The sequence below is a fragment of the Sapajus apella genome, unplaced genomic scaffold (assembly GCF_009761245.1).
Source record: "Sapajus apella isolate SASKATOON/1434 unplaced genomic scaffold, GSC_monkey_1.0 scaffold65, whole genome shotgun sequence".
Taxonomy (NCBI): Eukaryota; Metazoa; Chordata; class Mammalia; order Primates; family Cebidae; genus Sapajus; species Sapajus apella.
The window spans coordinates 543,916-567,371 of NW_022437005.1; the positions used below are offsets into that span (position 1 = coordinate 543,916).

Sequence of the window (23,456 nt, forward strand, 5' to 3'; positions counted from 1 at the left end):
AAACTAAAACAAATAGATTTACCAAATTCCCATCATAAAATGTCAATATGTTAAAATCAATCATATTTCTACATACTGATAATGAACATTTGGAAATAAATATGTTTAAGTATACCATTTACCACAGCACCAAAAAGAATGAAGTACCAGGTGTAAACATAATAAATGCTGTGCAAGATCTATACACTGAAACTATAAAAGTTAAAACCTTGATAAATGCATATATTAGAAAGAATCCTAATCAAAATTCTGGCAGACTATTTATAGAAATGGAAAAATTCTAAAATTCATATGAAAATGTAAAACACCTTCAGCTTCTGAATCTAGAGGTAAAACAAAAAATTTAAAAATTTAAAAATTAAATGTAAAACACCTAAAATATCAAAACACTCAAAAACATAATTAGTTTTGTGAGAAAACCAGCTAGTTCCACAGAACAGAGGTCTCAGAAATAACACCACACATCTACAACCATCTCTTTGACAAACCTGACAAAAACAAGCAATGGGGAAAGGATTCCTATTTAATAAATGGTGTTGGGAAAACTGGCTAGCCATATGCAGAAAACTGAAACTGGATCCCTTCCTTCCAGCTTATACAAAAATTAACTCTAGATGGGTTAAAGATTAAACTTAAGAACACCATAAAAATTCTAGAAGAAAACCTAGGCAATACCATTCAAAACATAGGTGGGTAAGGACTTCATGACTAAAATATCAAAAGCAATGGCAACAAAAGCCAAAATAGACAAATGGGATCTAATTAAACTTAAGAGCTTCTGCACAGCAAAAGAAACTATCAGTAGAGTGAACTGGCAACCAACAGAATGGGGAAAAAAATGTGCGATCTACCCATGTGACAAAGGGCTAATATCCAGACTCTTTGTAGAACTTAAACAAATTTACAAGAAAAAAAAAAAAAACCTCGTCAAAAAGTGGGTGAAGGACATCAACAGACACTTCTCAAAAGAAGACATTTATACAGCCAATGAACATACTAAAAAAAGCTTATCATAACTGGTCATTAGAGAAATGCAAATCAAAACCACATGGAGACACCATCTCATACCAGTTAGAACGGCCATCATTAAAAAATTGGGAGACAACAGATGCAGGACAGGATGTGGAGAAATACGAACGCTTTTACACTGTTGGTGGGAGTGTAAATTAGTTCAACCATTGTGGAAGACAGTGTGGTGACTCATCAAGGATCCAGAACTGGAAATACCATTTCATCCAGCAATCCCATTACTGAGATATGCCCAAAGGATTATAAATCATTCTATTATAAACACACATGCACACATATGTTTATTGCGGCACTGTTCACAATAGCAAAGACTTGGAACCAACCCAAATACCCATCACTGATAGACTGGATAAAGAAAATGTGGCACATATACACCATGGAATACTATGCAGCCATAAAAAAGGATGAGTTCACGTCCTTTGCAGGGACATGGATAAAGCTGAAAACCATCATTCTCAGCAAACTGACACAAGAACAGAAAACCAAACACCGCATGTTCTCACTCATAAGTGGGTGTTTAACAATGAGAACACATGGACACAGGGAGGGGAACAGCACACACCAGGGCCTGTTGGGAAAAAGGGGACTAGGGGAGGGATAGCAGGGGATGGAGGGATAGGGAAAGGATAACATTAGGAGAAAATCTAATGTAGATGATGGGGTGATGGATGCAGCAAACCACCATGGCACATGTATACCTAGGTAACAAACCTGCACACTCTGCACATGTACCCCAGCTAGTTCCAGACAGGTGTAGCATTACTATATAATATTATTTTAATAAAGAGGTAGCCATCACCTTTTCCCCACGTTTTCTCCTTGTAAAATATTAAAATACTGCATAGGTCCCCTTTGACAATTGCCTCATCTTAGTCCCTCTTCCCTCTTCCCATGCAGTAATCACAGTGGCTGTAGTAAATCTACGTTACAAGTCTTTTTTGTACGTCTATGCACATATTTACGTAGCCACAGAAAATCAGAGTATTGTATATGCTGTAACAATATGAAAGACTATATGGCAATGAGAAAAGCTTAAAATCAGGATTATTGTTACCCAGGTATAGGGCAGAGATGGGGGTCAGGGTGAGCATGTAGGACAGTGGAAGGAACAAGGAATACATGTTAAATCTCTTCCCTTTTTACTTTTTAAAGATTTTTAAAATATATTACTCCCAGTAAGTGTTTGGTTAAACGATCATAAGACATTATAGGTAGAAATGTAAATTGGCAGAGTTTAGTCTGGACAGCTCCAAATCTTTTGGTAGTATTTTATTTCCTATCCTAGGTGGCAGAGAACAAGTGTGCATCATACTGTTTTGTAATTCTTTTAAGAAAACAGAAGTCAAAATGAACATATCATCAGCAACCTGATTTATTTACTCTACAATGTAGAGATCTATTTCTGTGGACTGAATCATGCCCACCCAAAAATTCATTTGTTGAAGCCCTAGCCCTCAATGTGATATATTTGGAGATGGCCCTTTGGGAGATAATCACAGTTGGATAAAGTCATGAGCGTAAGGTCCTCTTGATGTTATTAGTGTCTTTATAAGAAGGAAATGTTTCTCTCTCAATATCCCCTTCCCTACACCCCATTTCTAGTATAAGAGCACAATGAGAAGACAAGCTAGAAAAGGAACCCTCACCAGAAACCAAACAGGCTGAAACCTAGATCTTGGACTTATTAACTTCCAGGACTGTGAGAAATACAATTCTACTGTTTAAGCCACTAAATCTAAGGTATTTTGTTAAGGCAGCTCAAGTAAATTAATTCTAACAGTAAGTCATGGTGCCATACACAAATGTTTCTCTCCTTTTTTCTAATGCCACAGGATATCTAATAATATAACTAGAAAATGGTTTATTTAGCCACTGATGGATATTTAGGTAGCTTACATGTTTATACTCTACAAGCAACAATGCTATAGCCTTCTTGTGCTGTACAAGCCTTCTTGTGAAGACATTTTGTCTCAGGATAGAAATGCTGGAGCATACAATGTCCATTTTCAATTTGTATTTAATAAATAACATCAAAATGTCTCTCAACTGGTTTTTTATGTTCCCATCAACAGCAGAAGAACCTGTTTTCCATGCCCTGAAAACTGCATATTGCTGGTCTTTGTTAATTTTGCTACTTTAAAAAGATAAAAATATTGTCCTTTTTTTTTTACTAATAATTCCTTGATTAATATTATTGGGTACCTTTTCATGTATTTATATCCCATTAATTTTTTTCCCATGAATTGCCTATTTATATCCTTTACTAATTTTTAAAATTTGGGTTGTCTTTTTCTTACTGATATTTTATAGTTCATAAACACTTTGGATAATTTTTTGTTTGCTACATATCCTGCAAATAATTCTTCTCAGTTCCAAAGGTCTTTTAATTCTGATCATAGTATCTTCAGTTGTATCACAGGTATATATCTTTACTTGTCATATGTTTCAATACTTAGCCTTATTTTTTATCTTAATAAATTTTTTGCTGCCTCATAGTCATAAGAATACTCTTCCATATTTTTTCCTAGTATTTTTATACTACACTTTTTTACTTTTGGGTTTGGGCTTTTTCTTAGTGATGTGACATCGGAATTTAAGTTCTTGGACTAGGTAGTCAATTGTCCCAACACAATTTATTTAATATACCATTCTTTTTCCCCCACAATGATTTGAGATGATAAGTTATCATAGACCAAATTCCCTCATGCACTGAGGGCTTCTAGACTTGGAGTTCTTATTCATCTTTTTATCTATACCTATTATCAACCTGTTTCAATTACTACAGTATTATATAAAAGTATGCTATCCATTAAGTACATCCAACTCTTTAAGCTGTTTACAACTGTCTTGACTATTTTTGAACACTTGTTCCTCCATACAAATTTGAGAATCTGCTTGGTAAATGCCATGAGGAGTGGGGGCAATGGGATTATGATAGATTTGTAGGTGAACTTCAAAATACTTTTTACACTGTTTATGCTATTTTTCTTGCCACCAAACAACTACATCTTTTCCTCCCTACTGGGTACATGTCTTCTAAATTGTTTAGTTCATGTTAATTAGGTTCTACACACAAAAGGAAATATTGGGTGAAAGAACACAGTCATGTTTAAATATACATTACAGAGAATATAAATCCAGAGCCAATCTCTTTGCACTTAATACTCCCTTAAAAAGGTATGGATAGAAGGACTCTGTGTGTACCTACTGAACAAACACTTAGCAAATTTTGGGCTGGTACTTTCATATAAGTCAAAAAAAATAGGATGGGTTTAATATAAATCATGAGAGAAGCACATGTAAGATTATTTTAATCACTTTTCTCATTTTCAGAGTTATCAGGAAACTTACTGAAATCAATCCAACACATATTAGAAATGATCTCAAGAAATCAGATTTGCTTTCCCTTACCATTGCTTTATCAAAAACATATAATATTAAAAATTAATATTTGAGAATGTTTTCGTAATTGACTCTCTAGTGCAATAATTAAACTGGGACATATATGATTAAAATCTTAAATCTATCTGGGTAAAGGATTTAACATTTTTTTAAACTATATTAATTTATTTTCTGTGACTTCAAAACACAGTAGAATCAAACAAAGTAATTCCTACAGCACTACCTGTAATACCTATAGGTACCACAACTTTGCTGAACAAAGAACATTCATGTAACCTCCACAACCAGGCATGCTGAGCATAGACTAAGTATGACATGGTATTAAAGCATAAGTTTGAATATTGTTAGGCATGCTACCACTACAGCGGCTATGCTTTGCAAACACAGAATTACTTAGAAAACTATTTAAGGGTAAACTACAATGTCAGGGATTTGCTTAAAAATGCTATAGGGGCCAGGTACATTGGCTCGTGCCTATAATCCCAGCTCTCTGGGAGGCCAAGACAGGAGGGTTGCTTGAGTCCAGAAGTTTGAGACCAGCCTGGGCAACACAGCAAGACGCCACATCTATAAACAATAAAAATAATATCTAGGAAAGGCAGCAAATGCATGTAGTCCGAGCTACTCAGGAGGCTGAGGCAAGAGGATCTCTTGAGCTCAAGAGGTCAAGGCTGCAGTGAGCCATGACCGTGCCACTGCACTCCAGCCTGGGTGACAGAGTGAGACTCTGTCTCAAATAAAATAAAATAAAATAAAATAAAATAAAATAAAATAAAAATAAACAAAACCAAAAAACCCTATAGGAAAAAAACTGAGATGCGTGAGACAGATGAAGAACAAAACACTGGAAATTACTGGACCTGGATAGCAGGTTCATAAGGGCTATTTACTATATTCCATGTACTTTCATTCTAAAAACTTCTCAAAATTAAAAATTATTTCAGGCTCCAACTATAATGTGCAAGTTTTTTTTAAGTTTCATAATAAAATGAGCCCAATTGAGCACTGATCCCCTTTCTGCTTTAATCCATAATATTCTATTCCATCCAGGACTTTATCAGTTGTACAAAATGTTCCAAGATCACAGAACAAAGTTTGTCTTCTTCTCAAAGGCATGCTACCTGGTTTGTAACCAACAGCATCAGCCTTCTGTGGATAAAAATGCACTAAAGACAGGAAAAGTCAGGAAGAACAAAGTGGTTACCAGGGAGGAATTCTGCCAGCTGAGAGCTTGCCCTTCTGCCCTTCACATAACAGTCTGTTCGCAACTGAGACTGGGTTCTTGATTCCTATAAAAAAAAATTGGCAAAAAAGATGTCAGAAATGTCTTCCAGTTTCCCACTCAGTTTTGCAGTTGTTTCAGTAAAACAACTCAAATATATTTTGGAAATTCTTTTTTGATATATCAAGTAATACTAATGAAAACCCTTAATAATCATGAGCAATAAGAGTTAAATCAAAAAATGTATGGAATACCTAGTAGAAGAAGAAAAGAACAGATATGAAATACATATTCTAATGTTTTGTCATGTGCTAAAGAAGCAAAGGCTGAATTGAAATACTACATATTTAAATTAGGTTCCTTTTTAATAGGTTTCAGAATAGTTTTTAAAATGAACTGAAAATGTGGTATTCTCCTACTATCAAAACTATATATATGCTCCAAGCATTTAGTGGCTACAAAACTGTAAATTCCCTTTAAAGGATAAACATGATTATAAACAGCTTTAAACTGACCTTGGAGAGAAAAATTAACAGGAAAAAATAAGCCAAAAATTTTAAATGTCACCTGCGAGAGAGACAGAACAGGGGAAATGTCCTTCAAATTGGGTAAGGCGGGGGAAGAGACCAAGTGTGTAAAAGACTGTAACCTACAATGTGGTTCAGATTGTTTCCAGGAGGCTAACCAGCATGTACAAGTGAGGCAACAGTCCTCATCCAGGAAAATGACAGGACAGTATGAGTGTGATAAACACTGTCAGGATGACAATGACAAAGACAATAGCAGTGATGATGACAATAACGATGATGGCAGAAGGCAATGAAAGTAACTACTTCCTAACACGCTCTAGGCCCAGTGCCAAATTCTAAAATGTATTGGATGAATCAGCTGATCCTTCAATTCTGTCATATAACCACACTTATTAATCCTAGCGGATTAATAAGAAAACATTTATACAGAGGGTTAAGTTGCCTGTCCAAGATCACAGCACTGAGTTTTAACACAGAAGCAGCTAGTATCAGAGACCACACCTTTCATCACTAATCTATGCCTATCTTTCAGGACATTATGAATACAAACAAATAATCAGTGGGATATAAAGAGACTACAAAAATTTAAATTAAGGCTAACAGATGACTCCAAGCAAAACCAACTGCAGAAATTTAGCTCAATATCAAATCTTCCACAAAAAAGTATGAAATACAAAACAAAAAAAGAAAAACCTAAATCAGGTATCTTTGCTAGTTCTTAATATATTTCTGGATGTGATGATTCAATATCGTAAAGACATTAATCTTTTCCAAGTTAACTTATAAATCCAAATCTTTATAAATTCTCCATCAAAACTTTCAAAAGGATTTCCATGATGCATAAGAAGCTGACTCTTAAATCAAGAAAACTTTGAAAAAGAAAAATGAAGAGGTATATTTACCCTGCAAGATATCATTTTTTATTTGAAGCTATTATAATTAAAAAACAGTGGTTCAGTACAAAATAAACAAATATTATCAGTGGAATAGAATAAAACTAAAGTTCAGAAACAGACACTTGTGAATTTAGGTATTTAATATATAATACGCCTAGTATTTCAAATCAGTAGGAAAAGGATAAATTACATATAAGAGGGAGAAAGAACATAGGTAAAAGCCTAGGAGTCAGACTACTTTGTAACTGTTCAGTTAATCAATTTATTGCTTCTCAGCTACAAATTCACCCTTTGTTGCCTGATGTGTGAAAATGGATATGGGCCCTGTAAGTATGTTTCATTTGCCAGCTAGCGCAATGGGTAAACTTTGTCAGTACAGGACACTGAAGAAACACTGTAGGAGGAAAGGGTATCTTGCTCACCAGGCTTCACTTTTGGCCCATGTGGTATTCTCCTGTGCTAAGTGCCCACCCACAGGGAGCAGCTTTCTCCAGCATTTGAACACCGCGTTTTCTCCAGCTCCTGATTTGTGCCATAGCAGCATAGCTGAGAGCTCCAAAAAGAATAAGATCATACTCCATCCAGGTCATTGATCCCCACACCCACTCCTCAGCCCCACAGGCACACATAACAAGTGTTCCATGGGGTGCCTGTGAAGCCAGCCAAAGCCCAATCTTTATCCTGCCCAAGGGAGGTTTAATTCCCACAGCATCTTGACCTCTGTGTGCCCACTTCCCAGCCTGATCATCCCTTTGCCTCACAGGATTGACCCTGCTCACCAATGACTGTAGACCAGCTCTGGCCTGGGTAAGCCGGCAACTTCTCTGCCATACAGTGGATGACAGCCATACCTTCTTCAATGAGGTATGAACCTACTTCCAAATGTGTTCATCTCTGAGTATTCTCCCCCTGCTCTAGAATACATTTTTGATTTGTATTCCCATGTTTATAGTTCTGTTTGATGTTTATAGAGTTACTCTCCTATCACTGCTTAATAACTCTTTATATTAAATTTATATTTAAACTACGGTATGGTTTCTGTCTTCCAGTTTTACCCAGACGAATACAATGTCCTTGGACAAACTACTAAATCTCTCTTGTGTCTCAGTTTCCTCATCTGTAAAGCATAGACCTCATACGGGTATCATGAGAACTAAATGATTTAAATATGTAAAACGCTGGGCCAGGCACGGTGCCTCATGCCTGTAATCCCAGCACTTCTGGGAGGCTGAGGTAGGCAGATCATCTGAGGTCAGGAGTTCAAGACCAGCTTGGCTGACATGATGAAACCCCATCTCTACTAAAAATACAAAAATTAGCCAGGTGTGGTGGTGCACACCTATAATTCCAGTTACTCAGGAGACTGAGGCAAGAGAATCACTTGAACCCAGGAGGCGGAGGTTGCAGTGAGCCAAGATAGCACCACTACACTCCGGCTGGGGCTGACAAAGTGAGACTCCATCTCATAAATAAATAAAATAAAATATGTAAACCACCGTAGAACAATGCCTAGGGTGTTACAGTCATTCAATAAACTGTAGTTATTGTTATTCAATTAACTATGTAGGAAAAATTTTCAGTCATTTCAGAAAAAGCAAACAATGCATTGAGGTAAATGAAAAATAAACTATACATGTGTTAGAAGAAAATACAGTTAAATTATGCTTATAAATTATGAGGGCCTTTAAGAAATACAAAATACAATAGCCACAAAAGAGAAAGTAGTAAGTTTAACAAATAGAAATGCTAATTCCAATATGATTAAGGATATTATAAACAGAGTTAGATATTATAAACAAAAGAGAAAGCAGTAAGTTTAACAAATAAACATGTTTAATTTCAACTTGATTAAGGATATTATAAACAGAGTTAAAAGACAAGTTAAAACACAAGAGGTATGAACAGGTAGTACACGAAGAAATGTTAATGGCCTTCAAACGCACAAAATTGTATTAAATACCAATAAAATTTCATAATAAAAGTTAAAATTAAAACTAAGTAGACCATGCTTTCTTAACTATCACAAAAAAGAGAAAGGATATAAGGCCGGGCATGGCGGCTCACGCTTGTAATCCAAGCACTTTGGAGGCCAAGGCGGGCAGATCACCTGAGGTCGGGAGTTCAAGACCAGCCTGACCAACATGGTGAAACCCCATCTTTAAAATAAATAAATAAATAAGAGAAAGGATATAAAAGATCAACACAAATAAATAACCAAATTGACCTAAGTGACACATACAGAGCACTGCACCCAACAACTCCAGAATACATACTCTTGAGTATGTATTCCTTTGAAGTTCACATGCAAATTTACCAAAACAGACTATAAGCTGGGCCATACAGCAAGTCTCTAAAAGCTTCAAGGGATTGGTACCACACACAGTATAATCTCTGGCCATAGTGGAATTAAACTAAAAATCAATAAAGAAAGCTAACTAAAATGTTTTTAGGCAAATAAACTTGACAACTCATATGAAATAGACTAATTACCAGAAAAACACACATGAAAAAGAAAATATAATCATATAAATTTAAAAACATTGAATCCTACTTTTTAAAACTTCCCACAAAGAAAACCCCATTAATTTGAAATAATTTATGAATTCCTTCAAACAATTAAAAAAGAAATTATTCCAATTACATACAAACCTTTTCAAAGAATGGGAAAAAAATTCCAAACTCATTTTATGAAAGCAGCCATAACATGGTACAGAAACAAACTATCACACATACAGTCACCTCATTTCCCAACACAATTCTGTGAGAAAAAGACTTCCTTTCAATAGAGGCCAATAGACCATTTGGATATCCATATTAGAAAATGAATAAATAAATGTTGACTCCTATGTTATATATTCAAAAATTAATCTGAGCTTGATAAGAAAGCTAAATGTGAAGGATAAAAACAATAAAATTACTGAAAGAAAAGAATGAAGACAATCTTCACAACTTTGAGCAAACAAAAACTTCTTAAAATACGAAGAGTTAATCACAAAAGAAAAGGTTGCTAACTTAAACTTCATTAAAATAAAAAACTTCTATTCATCAAAAGACAGCATTAAGAGACTGCAAAGGCAAGCCATAGACTGAGAGAAGGTATCCATAATACATATATCTTACAAAGCTATTTATATATTTGTATGTAAAATACATAAATACTCCAACAAATCAATGAATTATATAATCAAATAAAAATCTGCGGCGGGAGCGTAGAGTAGCCCGTGCATTCCATTCCAAGGCCTCTGTGTGCCCGCGGAGTAGCCATCATGAGCAAAGCTCACCCTCCCGAGTTGAAAAAATTTATGGACAAGAAGTTATCATTGAAATTAAATGGTGGCAGACATGCCCAAGGAATATTGCGGGGATTTGATCCCTTTATGAATCTTGTGATAGATGAATGTGTGGAGATGGCGACTAGCGGACAACAGAACAATATTGGAATGGTGGTAATACGAGGAAATAGCATCATCATGTTAGAAGCCTTGGAACGAGTATAAATAATGGCTGTTCAGCGGAGAAACCCATGTCCTCTCTCCATAGGGCCTGTTTTACTATGATGTAAAAATTAGGTCATGTACATTTTCATATTAGACTTTTTGCTAAATAAACTTTTGTAATAGTCAAAAAAAAAAAAAAAATCTGCAAAAGATGCCAACAGGCACTTCTCAACAAGGATACCTAAATGGTCAATAAGCATATGAAAAGGTTCTTATAAGTCACCAGGAAACCTCGAATTGAAACAATAATACCACTACACATATATCAAAATGGCTGAATTTTAAAAGTAATAATAATACCAAAAATTGGCAAAGATGCAGTGTAACTGAAATGCTCCTATACTGCTAGTGGGAGTCTAAATTGCAACAATTATGTTTGAAAACCAGCAGTATCTATTAAAACAAAACATATATGCATATGTACCTAAAGAAGTACATATGTGACCAGGCACGGTGGCTCACACCTGTAATCCCAGCACTTTGGGAGGCCAAGGCTGGCAGATCACTTGAGGTCAGGAGTTCAGGACCAGCCTGGCCAACATGGTGAAACCCTGTCTCTACTAAAACTACAAAAATTAGCTGGGCGTTGTGGTGGGTGCCTGTAATCCCAGCTACCTGGGAGGCTGAGGCAGGAGAATCACTTGAACCCAGGAGACAGAGGTTGCAGTGAGCACAGATCGTACCACAGCACTCCAGCTTGGGTGATAAGAGTGAGACTCCATCTCAAAAAAAAAAAAGACATGTAAAATAATATTCACTGAAGCTTTACTCATAAAAGTAAAAAACTAGAAACTTCATATGTCCATTAAAAGAAGAGTAAATACATAAGTTACAGTATATTCACTCAATGAAATACTATTAAGTGGTAAAAAGTAAAAATCTACCAACACAAAACATGGATCCATCTCACAGGCATAACATTAACCAAAAGAAAACAGACACAGAAGTATCTCATTCCATACATGTAAATTTTAGGAACAGGCAGATTAATCTGTGGTACCCAAAGTTAGCATGGGGGAGGAAAGCACAAGAAGTATGGAACAAGGAGAAGTGCCCTTCCAGGATTATGAAAATGTTCTACATTTTGACATGGAAATGTTTAATGTCTTGATCTAGGTGGTAACTTATGTGGCTGTAAACATCTAAAAATTCATGAAGCTATACACATAAAATACATTTCATGTATATTTTGCTTGAAAAGAAATGATTTCTAAAACATGAGACATATATTTTATGTACTGATGTGGAAAAAATCTCCAAAACATTATATTTAAATCTAAAAAGTTTATAATTAACACATTTATTTTTTAAGAAAACAAATACAAGCACAAGATAAAACTGTGGTTCTACATAAAAATATAGATAAAAGCAATGTATTTTTACTGGTTAAACCCAAGGGGGAAACGAAATGAGAAAGAAAAGATTTGGAGGATCAAAGGTAAATTGTATTTATATTACTTTAAATATTTTACAACAAAAAATATAATGTGTATTTCAAATTTTAAAGTTAATATTCTAAATCAGGTCTTAAATGTTTCTAATCTCTCAAAGGGATAGAGGATAATGATCAAATTCTACTCAAAAACTACTTATAATTAAGATTTTATATCTTAAATTCAATTTTAAAAAAAGAACATTTGTGAGCCAGACACGGTGGCTCACGCCTGTAATCTTAGCACTTTGGGAGGCTGAGGTGGGTGGATCACCTGAGATCAGGAGTTCAAGACCAGCCTGGCCATCATGGTGAAATCCCATCTTAAAAAAAAAAAAAGAAAATTTGTTTTAAACACTATTCCAAGTAGGAATGGTGAAAAAGACTGTAATCATCTTTAGAAGGCATGAAATGGTCACGTGCATAGTTTTCCAAGGATAGTAGGTCATAATGCCCACATACCACTCAGTGCTCCAACTGCTCCAAAATTTAAGGATTTTCCATCCATTATGCTGGCATCACACTCAATTTCACCTAACAGATTTAGATTAGATCCCATTCCTGCATTTGTAAAAGGAGAATCCTAAAAGACAAAAACAAAAATTAAAATATCATTAGTCTTAAAAAAGCATTAATGCCAATCCTTCATGAAATTTTCTAAAAACTAGAAGGTAAGAGAATACTTCCCAACTCATCGTATGATGTCAATACTACTCTGATGTCAAACATGACAAAGATATCAGCAGGAAAGTCAGATCAATATGCTTTGTAAATACTGATTTAAAAAAAAAAAGTCATCAAAGAAATACCAGCAAACCAAATCCAGCAAAATATAACAGAGGCTGAATATCACAAGCAAGAGGAAAACAAGATTGGTTTAATATCTGAAAATCAGTGTAATACTCTGTATTAATAAAACACAGGGAAAAACATGATCATATCAAAAAACACAGAAAAAAGGTATTTGACAAAATCCAACATCCTTTCACAAGAAAAACAGAAACAGATAAGGAAAATTCTTTAACTTGATAAAGGGGATTAATGAAACGGCCAGGCCAGGCACAGTAGCTCACACCTGTAATCAAACACTTTGGGAGGCCAAGGTGGGAAGATCACCTCAACCTAGCTGTTCAAGACCAGCCTGGGCAATACAGTAAGACACCATCTGTATCAAAAAAATTAAAAATTAGCCAGGCGTGGTAGTACGCATCTGTGGTCCCAGCTGCTCAGGAGGCTGAGGATGGAGGATCACATAAGCCTGGGATATCGAGGCTCTAGTACACCAGAACCACGCCAAAAAAAAAAAAAAAAAAGTCCACAGTTAACATTATAGTTAACAGTGAAAGACTGGATGCCTTCCCCTAAGGTCAGGAACAAGACAAGGATATCCACTCTCAGTACCTATTCACCAATATACTGTACAATCTAACCTGATAATCAGAGAAAAAGAAGAAAGAAAGAGCATCTAGATTGGAAAGGAAGAAGTAAAATTGTCTCTGTTTCAAGATAACATGATCCTATATATAGAAAATCCTAAAGACTCCACTAAAAAAACTATTAGAATTAATGTTCAGGAAGATTGCAGGATATGAAATCAATATGCAAAAATCAATTGGAATTTTATATATTAGCAATAAACAATCTGAAAATGAAATCAAGAAAATCTCATTTACAATATCAAAAACAATAGAAATACATTTTTAAAAAGACGTATAAGACTTGTATACTAAAAACTATAAAATACATTGAAAAAAAAAGTTTAATTCAATACCTAAATAAATGGAAAAACATTCTAAGTACATGGACCAGAAGGCTTAATGTTGTTACAATGGCAATACTCCCCAAACTGATGTAATTCAAAGTGATCCCTTATCAAATCCTAGCTACATTTTTGACAGAAATTGACAGGCTGATCTTAAAATTCATATGGAAATGCAAGAGACCCATAATAACCAAACGATCTTGAAAAGAACAGAAATAAAGGACTCTTAATTCTAGGTTTTATAACTTACTATACAACTAAAGTAATCAAGACAGTGTAATACAGATATATAGCTAAGGATAGATATATAAATTGATATAACTGAGAATCCAGAAATACACCCTTATAATCAATTCAACAAGGTTGCCATAAAATTCAATAAAGAAGGTATAATCTTTTCAATAAATGGCACTGAAACAATTAGATATCCCTATGTAAGAAAATGAAGTTGGACCCCTATCTCACACTATATATAAAAACTCAAAGTGGCCGGGCGCGGTGGCTCAAGCCTGTAATCCCAGCACTTTGGGAGGCCGAGGCGGGTGGATCACGAGGTCAAGAGATCGAGACCATCCTGGTCAACGCGGTGAAACCCCGTCTCTACTAAAACTACAAAAAATTAGCTGGGCATGGTGGCGCGTGCCTGTAATCCCCGCTACTCAGGAGGCTGAGGCAGGAGAATTGCCTGAACCCAGGAGGCGGAGGTTGCGGTAAGCCGAGATCACGCCATTGCACTCCAGCCTGGGTAACAAGAGCGAAACTCCGACTAAAAAAAAAAAAAAAAAAAAAAAAAAAACTCAAAGTGGATCAAAGGCCTATATGTAAGAGCTAAAACTACATAACTCTTCAAAGGAAGCATGAAGACAAATGGTCATAATCTTGGATAACAAAATAGTTTTGTACTTGACATGAAAAACACAAACCAAAGAAAAAACTAGGTAAACAGGACTTCATAAAAATTTAAAACTTTAATTTCAAAGAACACCATTAAGTAGGAAAAAAAAAAAATGGAAGAAAAAAATTACAAGTCATATATCTAATAAGGGGCTTATATCCAGAATATATATTGAAAAAAATTCTACAACTCTAAAATAAAAAGATAACACAATTTAAAAATGGGAAAAGAATGTGAACTAACATTTCTCCAAATAAGATCTACAAATCAACAGCAAGTGCATGAAAAGATGTTCATGCCACTGCATTCAGCCTGGGCAAAAAAGTGAAACCCTATCTCTAAAAACTAAATAAATAAAAATCAATTTTAAAAATAGAAAAATGTGTCCAGGCATGGTGGCTCACGCCTGTAATCCCAGGACTTGGGGAGGCTGAGGTGGGTGGATGACTTGAGGCCAGGAGTTCAAAACCAGCCTGACCAACATGGTGAGACCCTATCTCTACTAAAACTACAAAAATTAGCCAGGCATGGTGACACGAGAAATGCTTGAACCCAGGAGGCGGAGGTTGTAGCGAGTCAAGATCGTGAGCCACTGCACTCCAGCCTGGGTGACAGAGTGAGACTCTGTCTCAAAAAAAAACAAAAAAGCTTCAATATCTTTTGTCATCAGGAAAAGGCAAATCAAAACCCACAACAAAATACTACTTCAAACCCACAAGGATGGCAATAATTACACAGATAATAACATATGTTGCCAAGGATGTACTGACATGCAAGTAAGCAGAACAATATGGCCCACAACCAGAAGAAATCTCAAATAATAACAAATGCGGAAATGACACCAATGACCAAATTAGCCAACAATTTTAACGTTAGCTAACAATGTTAAACTATATCATATAAACATACTCTATATGTTCAAGTAGGTATATGAAAATGCTAGCAAATGGAGGAAAGAAAAAAATCCTATAAAAATTTTTGGCCAGGTACAGTGGCTCATGCCTGTAATCCCAGCACTCTGGGAGGGTGAGGCAGACAGATCACGAGGTCAGGGGTTCGAGACCAGCCTGGCCAACTTGGTGAAACCCTATCTCTACTAAAAATATAAAAATTAGCCAAGCATGGTGGCACATGCCTGTAATTCCAACTACCCAGGAGGCTGAGGCAGGAGAATCACTTGAACCCAGGAAGCAGAGGTTGCAGTGAGGTGTTATCAAGCCACTGCACTCCAGCCTGGGTGACAAAATGAGGCTCCATCTTTAAAAAAAAAAAAAAAAAAAAAAAATTGTACTGGGAAAATCCTTTTTAAAAAGTTAAAAAAGAAAAAGAAAAAAAAATTTTTAATTTTTAGAGATGAAATATATACTAATTTAAGGTAAAGGCACTTTGAAAATGGTTAATAGTAAATTTGGCACTACAGAAGAAAACAGTAATAAATGTAATAATATAGCAATAGAAACTATCCAAACTAAATTACAAAGTGAAAAAATACTATAAAAAGGAAAAAGAAGAAAAAGAACAGGAGGAGGAAAAGAAAGAAAAAAACAGTATTGGCCCGGCGTGGTGACTCACGCCTATACTTCCAATACTTTGGGTGGCCGAGGAGGGTGGATCACCTGAGGTCAAGAGTTCAGGAACAGCCTGACCAACATGGAAAACTCTATCTTTACTAAAAATACAAAATTAGCCTGGTGCGGTAGCGCCATGCCTGTAATCCCAGCTACTCCAGAAGCCGAGGCTGAAGAATCCCTCGAACCTGGGAGGCGGAGGTTTCAGTGTGCTGAGATTAACACCATTGCACTCCAGCCTTGGCAATAAGAGTGAAACTCCATCTCAAAAAAAAAAAGCAGTACTGGAGAAGAATGGGAGATATCAAATGATCCAACATGAGTGTCACTGGAGTCCCAAATGAAAGTAGAAAAATAGATGAACAATAAAATATTAACCAAAATTTATCCAAACTTAATAAACACACAAATCCAAGAAGCTCAACAATCCTCAAATAAAAGAAACATGAATAAAAATATATCAGAGTATATCATAATCAAAATGCTGAAAACCAATAATAAAGAGAAAATCTTAAGAGCAACAAGAACAAAAAGACATATGTGAAAACGAACAAAAATATTAAAGAAGGTTTTTGGTCTGAAACGATGCAAGACAGAAGACAATGGAGAAATCTCTTTAAAGAACTAAGAGGAGAAACAAACTAAAAACTGAGAAAACTACAAAATGTCTTCATAAAGGCAAAATAAAGAATTATTCAGACAGACAAAAATTGAGATAATTTTCCACCAGCAAACCTACACTATAAGTAATGTTAACGGATATGCTTCAGGCCAAACAAAATACATCACATGTAAATCTGGGACACGAAAAGGAATGAAAGTGATTAATATTCTAAACATGTGGTAAGATACAAAGAACTTTTATCTCATTTTCTGAGTGTTTCAAATAATTGTTTAAAGCAAAAATAATAATGTATCATGGGGTTTATAACATACATAGGTGCAAAGTGTAGGGCACAGGCAGAACAAAGATCGCGGGGAACGAGCAGAAGCCTATTGTCACAAGCGTCTGCCATCATACATGAAGGCCAATAACTCTTTTTTTAAAAATCCTCAAAAGATAGCATAAAAAGAAGAAATAAGAACAAAGGAGAGATAAACGGAATAGAAAATAACAAGATGATCACTTTATATGCAGCCATATCAACAATTACATTAAATTCAAATTGTCCAAGCACTTGAATAGAAGCTTTTCCTTAAATATAAAAGCACAGATAACTAAAAGCATATGAGAAGATATTATCAAAAATATATCAAAACATTCCTTCTTCTCATTGCTAATATTAGTGATGTATGACTCTTCTTTTACATTCCTAATCAGTCTGGCTTGATGTTTATACATTTTATTAATCTTTTTAAAGAACTAACTTAACTCTTGGTTTGGCTGACTTTCTGTTTTCTATTTCATTGATTTCTACTCTCATTTTTATGATTTTTTCCTTTTTGGTTACTTTGGATATGACATGTTTCTGTTTTTCTAGTTTCTTAAAATGATAGATTAAATAATTGATTTGAGATCTTCCTTTTTTTGTATTTTGATAAAGTGATACTATAGTTTATTTGGAAAACTAAACATGGGAAAATAAGCACTGAATGCTTTGAATTTATTCAGAATAAGGAATATTATCCCTCTTGAATATACATGCAAAAATCCTTAACAAAATATTAACAAATTGAATCCAGCAATATATAAAAAGAATAATACATTACAGCCAAGCAAAATACATCCCAATAATACAAGACTACTCTAACATTAGAAAATCAATTAACAGAGTAGGAAAAAAACATATGATCATATCAATAGTTACTGCAAAAAATCCTAAAGTAATTCAGTATCCATTCATAATGTTAAAAACTCTCAGAAATCTAGGAATAGAAGATAATTTCCTTAACCTAATTAACTTAAAAATGATAATACATCATAACCAAGTAGCATTTACCCCAGAAATGCAAGGCTGATTTCCGTTATTAAGGGAAAAACCATATGATCATCTCAGTAGATACAGATAAAGCAGCTGACTAAATCCAACATCCATTTGTAATTTAAAAAAAAAAAAAAAAGATCCTGTAAAACAAGGAATAGAAGGGAACTTTCTCAACCTTCTCAACCACATAAACACTTATTTACGAAAAACAAACAGATATTCCTATATTTGTTTGTCTCCATTTTAAAAACAAGCTAAGAGAACCACTGAGTTAGTAGGCCCATAGGATACAAGATAAAAATGTAAATAAAAACTTTTTTCTATATAGTAGCAACAAACTATTGGAAATTAAATGGTTTTAATACCAATTATCATAGCATCAAAACATGAAATACTTAGGAATAAACATAATACATACAAGATCTGTACACTGGAAACCACAAAATAATCTTGAGAGAAATTTTTATAAATCTCAATGAGTGGAGAGAAATACCATATTCATGAATTGGAAAATTCAAATATTATTAAATTGATGAACAGGTTCAACACAATCCCAATATATATTCCAGCAGGCTTTCTTTTCTTGTAAAGATTGACAAGTCAGTTTTTAAATACTTATGTAAATGCAAAGGAAGTAAAATAGCAAAGAAATTTCTGGAAAAGAACTTTAGACATTCACATTGCCTGATTTCAAGATTTCAAGAGTGTGGTATTGACATAAATTTAGATATATAAATGAAAGAGATGGGATAGAGTCCAGAAATAGACACACACAGAAATGGTCAATTTTTGTCAAAGGTGGCAAGGCAATTCAATGGAGAAAGAATAATATTTTCAAGAAATTGCACTAGAAAAATATACAAAGGAAATAAAAGGCATTTACCTCACACTAGTATTCAGGAAAATTTGGTTTTGAAAAGGACCATACACCTACATGTAGGGACTAAACCTATAAACACTGTAAAAGAAAAAATAGAATAAAGTATTGTGACCTTACATTAGGCAAGGATTTCTTACACAGAAAAACATAAATTATACAAGAAAAAACAAATTGAATTTTATCAATTACTTTTATCAAAAGCAATTATTAAGAAAAAGCAGCTGAGGGCCGGGCGCGGTGGCTCAAGCCTGTAATCCCAGCACTTTGGGAGGCCGAGGTGGGTGGATCACGAGGTCAAGAGATCGAGACCATCCTAGTCAACATGGTGAAACCCCGTCTCTACTAAAAATACAAAAAATTAGCTGGACATGGTGGCACGTGCCTGTAATCCCAGCGACTCAGGAGGCTGAGGCAGGAGAATTGCCTGAACCCAGAAGGCGGAGGTTGTGGTCAGCCGAGATTGTGCCATTGCACTCCAGCCTGGGTAACAAGAGCGAGACTCCGTCTCAAAAAAAAAAAGAAAAAGCAGCTGAGTGAGGAGGCACACCTGTTAACCCAGCAATTTGGGAGACAGAGGTGGGCGGATCACCTGAGGTTCGGAGTTTGAGACCAGCCTGGAGAAACCCTGTCTCTACTACAAATACAAAAAATTAGCTAGGCGTTATGGCACATGCCTGTAATCCCAGTTACTTGGGAGGTTGAGGCAGGAGAATCGCTTGAACCCGTGAGGCAGAGGTTGTGGTGAGCCAAGATCTCACCATTGCATTCCAGCCTGGGCAACAAGAGTGAAACGCCATCTCAAAAAAAAAAAAAAAAGAAAAAGAAAAAGCCATTTTATATACACACACACACATATATGTGCATGCACACATACGTACATATGTTTTGTACTAACATAAGTTAGTACAAAAACATTTATTTCCTTGCTCTGTCAGCTGAGAGGCCCTATAAATAATGATACTCCAGCAGCAAAGAGCACATCTAGCAGCCAAGCCTTGGACTCTAATATTATTCTCCAATAAGGTAGCCAGTATTCCTTGGAGAAATGGCTGATTCTAGGACTGAAGCAAGAAATGTACAAGATAAACCTGGCTGGATGTGGTGGTTCATGCCTGCAATCCCAACACTCTGGGAGGCCCAGGCAGGAGAATCACTTGAGCTCAGGACTTCGAGACCAGCCTGGGCAGCATAGCGAAACCCCATCTCTAAAAAAAAAATACAAAAGTTAGCCAGGCATGGTGGCAGGCACCTGTAGTCCCAGCTACTGAGAGGCTGAGGTGGGAGGATGGCTTGAGCCTGGGAGGCTGAGGTTGCAGTGAGCTGTGATCATGCCACTGCACTCCACCAACTTGGACAACACAGTGAGATGGTGTTGTCACTCACAAAAAAAAAAAAGAAAAGAAAAAGAGTCTGGAGCATCTTATACTACCAGAAGGTAAGGAAGTGTCCAAAAAATAGTAATAATAATAATAACTCACAATGATGGGGATATATCAAAGCACCACAAGAGCCAACTAAAAGAGCTCCCAATGGCCAAAGCAGAAACAATCTGAGAAACAAAATAATTAAATAAATAAAGCAGTATTAGACTATAACTGAAAGGATAAAATATAAATATTCATGAGTCCATACATATATTCATTACTAAATAGGGGGAAAAAGAAAATCTTTTTTGCAAAAGAATTCCAAAACCATTAGTTACTCCATGCTCAAGAAGGTGAAGCATAACTCCCCACTCCTTAAGTGTGAGGTATGTATACTGACTTCCTTCTGAAGAATACAGTATACATGTAGGGAACAAAAGAATTACCCTTACAGTGGAAAAACCTAGCAAACACTACACTGTGTAAGGCCTGTAACAGAAGTCAACAACAAAAGTGATAAGTCATGGTCATAATACGTACCCTTGACATCGTATGATGAGAATAACAATTTATCTCTAAGGTCTTCCACCTAAAAACCCATAACCCCATTCTAATCATGACAAAAACATCATACAGATCTCAATTGAGGGACACTCCACAAAACACTTGACTAGTACTCCTCAAAAAGGTTATGGTCATGAAAAACAAGGGAAGTCTGGGAAACTGTCACAGCCAAGAGACATGACAACTAAAAATGTAATGTAGTATCCTGGGCAGAATCCTGGAACAGAAAAAAGACATTAGGCAAAAACTAAGAAAATCTGAAGATGTCAGTTAATAATGTAGGTTTGTTAATTATGACAAATGTACCTGTTAATTAAGATGCTAATTAGGGAAAATGGATATTAGTATATGAGAATTCTCTAAACCAGTGGTCCCCAATCTTTTTGGCACCACTGGGGCCAGTTTTGTGGAAGACAATTTTTCTACGGACGGGGTGGGGAATGGTTTAGAATGACACTGTTCCACCTTAGTGTCAGGCATTAGATTCTCACAAGAAGTGCGCAACCTAGATCCCTCGCATGCACAGTTTACAATAGGGCTCCCGCTGCTGTGTGAATCTAATGCCACCACTGATCTGACAGGAAGCAGAGCTCAGGCAGTAACGCTCACTCACCCACCACTCATCTCCTACCGCGTGGCCCAGTTCCTAACAGGCCACAGACTGATACTCGTCCAGGGCCCTGGGGTTGCAGACCCCTGCTCTAAACTATCTTCACAATTGTTTTGCAAATCTTTAAACTGTTCTAAAATAAGTTTATTAAAGAAAAATGACTCACGCCTGTAATCCCAGCTCTTAGGGAGGCAGAGGCGGGAGGATAGCTTAGGCCCAGGAGTTCGAGACCTGCCTGGGCAATATAGCGAGACCCCGTTCTCCACAAAAAAGGAAAAAAACAAAAAGACAAAAAAAAAAAAAAAAGAGAAAAATGAGGCCAGGCATGGTGGCTTATGCCTGTAATCCTAGCACTTTGGGAGGCTGAGGTAGTGGATCACCTAAGGTCAGGAGTTCAAGACCAGCCAGGCCAACATGGTAAAACCCGCTCTCTACTAAAAATACAACAAAAAGCAGCTGGGCATGGTGCTGCACATCTGTAATCCCAGCTACTCAGGAGGCTGAGGCAGGAGAATCACTTGAACCCGGAAGATGGAGGTTGCAGTGAGCTGAGATCATGCTACTGCACTCTAGCCTGGGAGATAATAGTGAGACTTCATTTCAAAAACAACGAAAGAAAGAAAAATGGGTGAGGCAAGGTCACTCACACCTGTAATCCCAACACTCTGGGAAGCTGAGGCAGGAGGACAGCTTGAATCCAGCAGTTCAAGAGAAAAATGATGAAACTCAGTCTCTACAAAAATATACAAAACTTTGCCAAGCATAGTGGCACGTGCCTGTAGTCCCCTCTACTCTGGTGGCTGAGGTGGGAGGATCGATTGAGCCTGGGAAGTCGAGACTGCAATGACCCATGATCATGCCACCACACTCCAGGTTGGGAGACACAGCAAGACCCTGTCTCAAAAAATATATAAATAAATAAAGTAAGTAAATTTGGTAAAGAAAAATCAAGCCGGGCCGGGTATGGTGGCTCGCGCCTGTAATCCAAGCACTTTGGAGGCCAAGGCGGGTGGATCACCTGAGGTCAGGAGTTCAAGACCAGCCTGACCAACATGGTGAAAACCCGTCTTTAAAAAAAAAAAAGAAGAAAAAAGAAAAATCAAGCCACAGCCTTGGAGAAAAATTTTATAAAACATGTATCTCTCAGTAAACCTTTTTGTAGCTGGGTTAAATATTTTTATTTTTAGTATGGCCTTATGGCAAAGAACACGGTATTATTTTAATAATCACACAGTTGTGACAGAATTACAAACTATAAAATGTTTAATGCTTTGAACGTACTCTGTTGGGATAAAGATTTTATTGGTTCAGACAAGTCTTCTAGACCTGCTTCGCCCAGGATATTTTCTGTTCAGTGATATAAAGCATGTTTTATTTTATATTATAACAAAAATGGAAATATATAAACATGTCAAAAATAACTGTTGATGCTTTCTAACATTTACTTAAATAGAATTCAGTGCAAGTTACAAAAATTCTGTTGCACCAGTAGTTTTAGTAATTATATTTTAATACATTTGTTTACCTCGTTTATGTATATGTAGATGACGTTACTTGAGCTTAAATGTACTTTACTGAGCAAAGTTTAAAAAACAAAGTATATTTTATTTTATGATAAAAGGTCTTTAACCTCATGGCCAAATACTAACATTTGCTGAGACAAGACTGGAAACTGCATCGAGAGTTTTATTTTTCTGACATTTAAAGTTCTACATGACAAAGATAAAACTTAAGTAACGGGGCCAGGCGCGGTGGCTCAAGCCTGTAATCCCAGCACTTTGGGAGGCCGAGGCGGGTGGATCACGAGGTCAAGAGATCGAGACCATCCTGGTCAACATGGTGAAACCCCGTCTCTACTAAAAATACAAAAATTAGCTGGG

General features: G+C 36.0%; 1 protein-coding gene and 1 pseudogene across 7 annotated transcripts in view; one reads left to right on the plus strand and one right to left on the minus strand.

Annotated features, from left to right (window-relative positions):
- The window catches only part of TASP1 (taspase 1), a 243,572-nt gene that overhangs the window by 181,901 nt on the left and 38,215 nt on the right, over positions 1 to 23,456 (minus strand). For all 6 annotated transcript variants that reach the window (XR_004259822.1, XM_032248011.1, XM_032248014.1 and 3 more), the window contains 2 exons: positions 12,471 to 12,591; positions 5,636 to 5,720 (listed from right to left, as the gene is read on the minus strand). Coding sequence is in view for 5 of the 6 variants with exons in the window: in XM_032248011.1 (XP_032103902.1) it covers positions 5,636 to 5,720; positions 12,471 to 12,591 (206 nt within the window). In the remaining variant the exon portion in view is untranslated. The remainder of the gene's footprint in view (positions 1 to 5,635; positions 5,721 to 12,470; positions 12,592 to 23,456) is intronic.
- On the plus strand, positions 10,262 to 10,717 carry LOC116530084 (annotated as a pseudogene). The gene has a single exon (XR_004259824.1). The product of XR_004259824.1 is annotated as a small nuclear ribonucleoprotein G pseudogene (transcript).